General features: G+C 34.2%; 1 protein-coding gene across 1 annotated transcript; it reads right to left on the minus strand.

The window, feature by feature from the left end:
• Positions 1-793: 793 nt before the first annotated feature.
• On the minus strand, positions 794-6,168 carry LOC114756807 (MDIS1-interacting receptor like kinase 2-like). The gene is made up of 2 exons (XM_028945748.1): positions 5,832-6,168; positions 794-1,158 (listed from the first exon to the last, which is right to left on the minus strand). Exons 1-2 carry the CDS (start codon positions 6,112-6,114, stop codon positions 794-796), a joined length of 648 nt encoding a protein of 215 aa, XP_028801581.1. The 5' UTR covers positions 6,115-6,168.
• Positions 6,169-7,752: the final 1,584 nt, after the last annotated feature.

Raw genomic sequence — 7,752 nt, forward strand, 5'->3', positions numbered from 1 at the left:
AAAGTCGTATAATTAGTTACTAACGTTGTTTTTCTTATAAATTACTATCTCCCGTCTTTAATATAAGACCATGTTTGACTTTTATTTTGGTTCTAAATATAAGATCTCAATCTACTTTGTGTCTCATATTTATATACTTCTCCAGTCCTTAATATAAGACCCATTTAACTAATTTGATTAGATTAAGAAAGTTAGGTAATTATAAGAAATGTGACACGTTTTCCCTAAAATACCATAATCATATTTCTTAATACCATCTCTCTCTCTTCTGCTTGATTATTGTTGATGGAGTATTCATAGGGGTAATTTAGAGAAATTGATAAATATGAGGAATGGGTCTTATATTTAGGACCAAAACTAACTTGGGTCATCCTATATTAAGGACCAGGGAGTATTTTTTTTCCAAAGTAGCTCTTCTAATAATGATAGTTCTAGTCAATATACTTGATTAGTAAGGATATTTTAGGAAAGACAACACTTATTTAGGACAAATAACTAACTCAACTTACTTTTTTAATCTCCTCAAATTAGTCAACTGACTCTTATAATTAGGATCGGAGATAATATTAAATTATGAGTATAAAATCAATACCTATAATTGAGAAAATTATAATAATTCTATAAAAAGGGAAAAGAAACTATAAGAACTTACTTAAAATCATATTAATTTTTCTTTTTAAATTTACAAAGTGATGGTTTCCAGTTCCAAATAGAAACTACAAGATACCATTATTTAAGTACCCAAAACATCAGCTGACAGATCTTTCAATAATAGGCAGTTGGCTAATTAGCTTCATGCAAAGGTACAAAGACAATATATTAACCAGAGGATTGTGCATGAGAACAAGCTAATGATGATGAGCACGATCCACCATTTGGGCGATGCTTCGCATGGTTGGTCGACATGAAGGGTTGGCTCGTAAACATGAAATAGCTTGATTTCAATCAAAATCACTTCCTTCATCAACTTTTGCTGCTCTTTAGGAGGTGACAAACGGGGGTCTAAAATCTTTTTGAAGTTGATGTTTGGATCATCATCAAAGGAGTGTACATGAGAAATTAGATCACCAGGATGCTTTCCCATGAGAATTTCAAAAGCCAATACACCAAAGCTAAACACATCACATTTCTCAGACACTGTTATCGTATATGCAAGCTCTGCAATAGCAATTAGAATGAAGTGATCACTTGAAACATTTGTAAGTAACGACAATTAGTTGTGAATTTGTATGACTAATAAGCAAAAAACTTCGAAAATAGAAGGTTTAAGTTCATACTCATGAATATTAACACAGGTTTCTATAACGTTTTAAATAGAGTTAGACATGGCATTAAAGTTACCTGGAGCAGCATAGCCAACGTGTGCCAGCAAATGCTGTCAAAATTGATGAGTTAGACTTCAAGAACATTGCTGTGCCAAAATCTGACACATGGGCTTCTTCAAGATTTCCAGACAATAATATATTTTTGCTTGATATGTCTCTATGAATAATTGGTGGATCACAATCATGATGCATATAAGATAAAGCTTCTGCTACGCATTTGACAATATCCACCCTCTTAAGCCAATCTAACTTTAATGCCTTAGAGTCACTTTTCAGAAAATCGGCTAAAGTCCCACCTTCCATGCACTCATAAACAGCAAAGTGTGATATCTTTGTGAGCAAAACCCGTAGAGCTTCACAATGTTTCGATAGCGGATTTCTGTCATGGCTTCAATCTCACTCTTGAAGGCTTTAAACTTTCAATGTCTAAATCATATTCTTCACGTCTAAACTTCTTTATGGCAACTGTTCACCTCCCTGCATGACCATTTTGTAAACTTTTCCAGAAGCTCCTTCCCCTATACAATACTTGTCATCAAAGTTCTCAGTTGCTTCAATTATGTCATCATAAAGATTTTTCCCATCAAAATGTAAGATTGAAAATGTACTTTCCTTCATGATTCCTGAATTCTGTTCTATAATTCTAGACTTTAGTTTTGAACACAACAAAAATCCCAGCTAACACCAATGAAACAAGTAGTAGACCTGCTAAAGAAGCAACAATAGATATCACAGCTTTCCCTTTGTTGCTTCTCCTCTGTGATATTGAAACATTGCAAGGTCTCAACCATTGATTCTCCCACATAAATCTTTGTTATTACTAGATCTAAATCTAATTGATAAGAAATATTAAATACGACACTGTTTGGTACAGGACCCTCCAAATTGTTGTAAGAAATGTTAATGCTTGACAAGTTCAACATTGTGCTAAGGGAATCAGGGATAGAACTTGATAAATTATTGTGAGACAGATTCAGATTTATCAAGTTGTTGAGCTTACTAAGATCAACAGGGATTTCTCCAGAAAGTGAGTTATAACTCAAGTCCAAAAAATCTTCCAAGGAGTAAATATTCCCAATTTGATATGGGATTTGGCCATTGAAGTCATTATGACTCAAATTTAAATTGAGCAGTTTGTAGCAATTCCCTAATTGATAAGGGATAGGTCCACTAAACCTATTCGTTGACAGGTCTAATGACTCCAAATTAGAAAGACTTCCAATGGTTGCAGGCATCATACCTGAAATATTATTTCTGTTTAAGTCCAGAAGGTATAACATGGAGGCATTTCTGATTTGTGTTGGTATCTCGCCGATAGATGGTTCCATGATAAGTCAAGCTTTTGTAGTTGTTTCAATTGAAACATCTCACCTGGAATATTTCCCTGATTGAATTGCCAGCCATGATAAGAGCTTCTAAGCTTTGGCAGGAACCCCAGTTTGCAGAGAGCTCACCCTGCACTCTGTTGAAGCTGATGTCAATGTAAGTGAGATCAGGATATACTCCAAAATCCTGATCTCCATGTCCTGTCAATTGTTTATGTTGAAGCTGAACTCTGTAGAGAGATGAACAGTTTTTCAAACTTAGTGGGATTGGACCAGAGAGACTATTATAAGCTGCAGTGAAATTCACAAGCTTACCACCTTTGCACACTTGGGGTGGTAGATGCCACTGAAGTTGTTATAAGATAGATGAACAACAATCAAAGATGAAACATTTCCTAACTCTTGGGGCAATTCACCATGTAAATGGTTGCGATGAAAGTGAACATCAGTTAGATTGGTCAGTCTACCAATAGTAGGTGGAATTATGCCTGAGAGATTGTTTAAAGCCATTGAGAGAGCTCTTAGATCTGTACAGTTACTAAGCGGTTGCGGTATAGACCCAGAAAAGTGGTTTTTCTCTACATATAGAAATTGGAGCTTCGAGAGCGCTCCAATGCTTTCTGGTATACTACCACTAAGTTTGTTACATTGAAGATTGAGATTAAGAAGATTTGGTAACGCTGAGAAGTTCAATTTTCAATGGTACCATGAAGATCAGTATTGCTCAAGTTGAGTTCAATCACGCTCCCTGTAGAATCACAACTAATTCCACGCCATGAACATGTTGGAGCTCCACTCGAGTTAGCTTGTGGTGGAGAGACCCATGAATCCAATATTGGCTGCTTTGGGAGACTCTGTTTCCACTTGAGAAGAGCTTCAGTTTCTGTAAGTCCTGAAGTGATGGGACATAGCGCAAAAAAGACAAAGCAAGTTAGAGGAAGTAGAAAGAATATGAAAATTTTATGTTGGGCCATGTTTCTGAATGTACCTGTATGCATGTACCGCTTTATACTACATTATTTCAAGAAAAGTTGAACTCCCTGTAATTAAATCAATAGTTTAAATCGCATGTGATCCTTTTTATAAATATATATATCATACATAATTTGTAGTTGTCTAAGTATGATTGGCCTTGTTTCTGAATGTTCTTGTTTGTTCAAAGCAGGGCTCCAATTTTATATTCTCTGCTTGATTCCCTTTGAATAATTGAACAATTTAAAAACATATACGGTTGTTATTTGGGTTAGAATGATTTTGACATAAAATATAAATAACTGTCTCTTTTAAATTTAGCAGATGAGGTTATTAATTTATTGTCAAACCAAAATATCTTACAGTATTATTTTATGGTTAGGGAGAGATTTTGACATGCTATAATAACTAGCCGAAAGATAAATGCTGATTTTAGAACAAATCTTATGACAGATGACATATATGTTGCTTTGGGAAAAGAAACTTCAATTAATAAATGAAAATTTCGACAACATGGCTTCTATTATTATATAGTAAGTTTATTAATTGAATTTCATCATACCTCAACTACTTTTAATCAAGATGCAAGTGGCGGCAACGAGGAGAAGAATTTTTTTTTTGTCAAGACTCCTAATCATGGTCAAAAAGTCAGGAAAGGTGGGCGATAAGCTTTGACCATCAAATCAACTATTACCAAAAAAAAAAGTTAATATAATTTTTTTCCTTGAATTTGTTCTTATTTTAATTTTAGTCTTTTAAGTTTTAAATGGTAACTTTTTTTATTCTTCAAATTTGTTTCGATTTCAAACATTAGTTACAATAATAATTTAATAAAACTTATACTATTTTGTTTTTTTAATAACAAAAACAATGATTTGAAATTTAAAAATAACCACAAATTTGTGTAACCTTAAGAGACCAAGGATTATACTAACTCCAAAATAACAAACTAACATCAATACCATGACCTGTTATTTAAAAAATCAGCTTTTATATTTAGGACCGAAGGCAATATCATTATCTTATTATCGTTAGACACTTCTATTCTCCCAGAAAAGAACTAGATAACAAATTTATGAAAATTAAAAAAACTAGTTGAATCAATTAATTATTTATCTTTAAAAAGTGTCGATTTTTTTTTTAAAAATATACTGTCACAACTAAAAATTAAGGTATGATTGGCCTAAATATGAGAAAACCTTCCTTAAACGGTGAATATATAAAAAATGCCTCATACATGTTTGCAGACATATTTAAATAGCAGAACAAAAATTTCTGATATATTTCGCGTAGAAAAAAAGTCAAATCTTATTGTAAAATTTTGGTAACAACATTAATTTAATGCGTGCTAAATGAAAGTCATACTATTAGCTACTAAATTGTTTCTCTTATAAATTATTAAATTATGAGCATCAAAATCAATACCTATAATTGAGAAAATTGTAAGAATTCTATAAAAAGGAAAAAAAAGCAAGAACTTAACTAAAATGAGATAAATTGCAGGGGCATGCATATTAACTTTTCTTTTTAAATTTACAAAGTGATGGTTTCCAGTTCCAAATAGAAACTACAAGATAACATTATTTAGTACCCAAAACATCGGCCGACAGATCTTTCAATAATAGGCAGCTGGCTATTTAGCTTCATGCAAAGTACAAAGACAATATATTAACCAGAGGATTGTACATAAGAACAAGCTAACAAAAACTTCAATGATGATGAGCACGATCCATCATTTGAGCGATGCTTCGCATGGTTGGTCGAGATGAGGGGTTAGTTTGTAAACATGAAATAGCTAGATTTGCAATCAAAATCACTTCCTTCATCAACTTTTGCTGCTCTTTAGGAGGTGACCAACGGGGGTCTAAAATCTCTTTGAAGTTGATGTTTGGATCATCATCAAAGGCGGTACATGAGAAATTAGATCACCAGGATGCTCTCCCATGAGAATTTCAAAAGCCAATACGCCAAAGCTAAACACATCACATTTCTCAGACACCGTAGCGTATACGCAAGCTCTGCAATAGCAATTAGAATGAAGTGATCATTTGAAACATTTGTAAGTAACGACAATTAGATATGAATTTTTATGACTGAGCAACAAAACTTCGAAAATAGAAAGTTTAAGTTCATACTCATGGATATTAACACAACTGAAGTTTCTATAACTTTAATGCTTTAAATAGAGTTAGACATGGCATTAAGTTACCTGGAGCAGCATAGCCAAGTGTGCCAGCAAATGCCGTCAAAACTGATGAGTTAGACTTCAAGAACATTGCTGTGCCAAAATCTGACACATGGGCTTCAAGATTTCCAGACAATAATATATTTTTGCTTGATATGTCTCTATGAATAATTGGTGGATCACAATCATGATGCATATAAGATAAAGCTTCTGCTACGCATTTGACAATATCCACCCTCTTAAGCCAATCTAACTTTAATGCCTTTGTGTCATTTTTCAGAAAATCAGCTAAAGTCCCACCTTCCATGTACTCATAAACAGCAAAAGTGTGTGATCTTTGTGAGCAAAACCCGTAGAGCTTCACAATGTTTCGATGGCGATTTCTGTGTCATTGCTTCAATCTCACTTTTGAAGGCTTTTAAAATTTGAAGATCTAAATCATATTCTTCACATCTAAACTTCTTTATCGCAAGTTTTTCACCTCCTTGCATGACCATTTTGTAAACTTTTCCAGAAGCTCCTTGCCCTATACAATACTTGTCATCAAAGTTCTCAGTGCTTCAATTATGTCATCATACAGATTTTTCCCATCAAAATGTAAGATTGAAAATGTACTTTCCTTCATGATTCCTGAATTCTGTTCTATAATTCTTGACTTTAGTTTTGAACAAACAACAAAAATCCCAACTAACACCAATGAAACAAGTAGTAGACCTGCTAAAGAAGCAACAATAGATATCACAGCTTTCCCTTTGTTGCTTCTCCAATGTGATATTGAAACATTGCAAGGTCTCAAACCATGGATTCTCCCACATAAATCTTTGTTATTACTCAGATCTGATTGATAAGATATATCAAATATGCCACTATTTGGTACAGGACCCTCCAAATTGTTGTAAGAGAGGTTGATGCTCGACAAGCTCAACATTGTACTAAGGGAATCGGGGATAGAACCTGATAATTGTTATGAGACAGATTCATATTTATCAAGTTGTTGAGCTTACTAAGATCAACAGGGATTTTTCCAGAAAGTGAATTATAACTCAAGTCCAAAAAAAATCTTCTAGGGAGTAAAGATTCCCAATTTGATAAGGGATTTGGCTATTGAAGTCATTATGACTCAAATTTAAGTTGAGCAGCTTGTAGCAATTCCCTAATTGATAAGGGATAGATCCACTGAGCCTATTCATTGACAGGTCTAATAACTCCAAATTAGAAAGACTTCCAATGCTTGCAGGCATCATACCTGAAATATTGTTTCTGTCTAACTTTAAAAGGTATAACATGGAGGCATTTCTGATTTGTGTTGGTATCTTCGCCAGATATATGGTTCCATGATAAGTCAAGCTTTTGTAGTTGTTTCAATTGAAACATCTCACCTGGAATATTTCCCCTGATTGAATTGCCAGCCATGATAAGAGCTTCTAAGCTTTGGCAGGAACCCCAGTTTGCAGAGAGCTCACCCTGCACTCTGTTGAAGCTGATGTCAATGTAAGTGAGATCAGGATAAACTCCAAAATCCTGATCTGCATGACCTGTCAATTGGTTATGTTGAAGTTGAACTCTATAAAGAGATGAACAGTTTCTCAAACTCATTGGGATTGGACCAGAGAGACTATTATAAGCTGCAGTGAAATTCACAAGCTTACCGCGCCTCTGCACACTTGAGGTGGTAGATGGCCACTGAAGTTGTTATATGACAGATGAACAACAATCAAAGACGAAACATTTCCAAACTCTTGTGGCAAATCGCCATGTAAATGGTTGCGATGAAAGCGAACATCAGTTAGATTGGTCAATCTACCATACTAGGTGGAATTATGCCTGAGAGATTGTTAAAGCCATTGAGAGAACTCTTAGATCTGTACAGTTGCCTAGAGATTGGGTATAGACCCAGAAAAGTGGTTTTTATCTAGAAATAGAAATTGGAGCTTCGAGAGCACTC

Source organism: Neltuma alba, unplaced genomic scaffold (genome assembly GCF_004799145.2).
Source record: "Neltuma alba isolate B1F8T4 unplaced genomic scaffold, ASM479914v2 tig00010509_pilon, whole genome shotgun sequence".
Lineage (NCBI taxonomy): Eukaryota > Viridiplantae > Streptophyta > Magnoliopsida > Fabales > Fabaceae > Neltuma > Neltuma alba.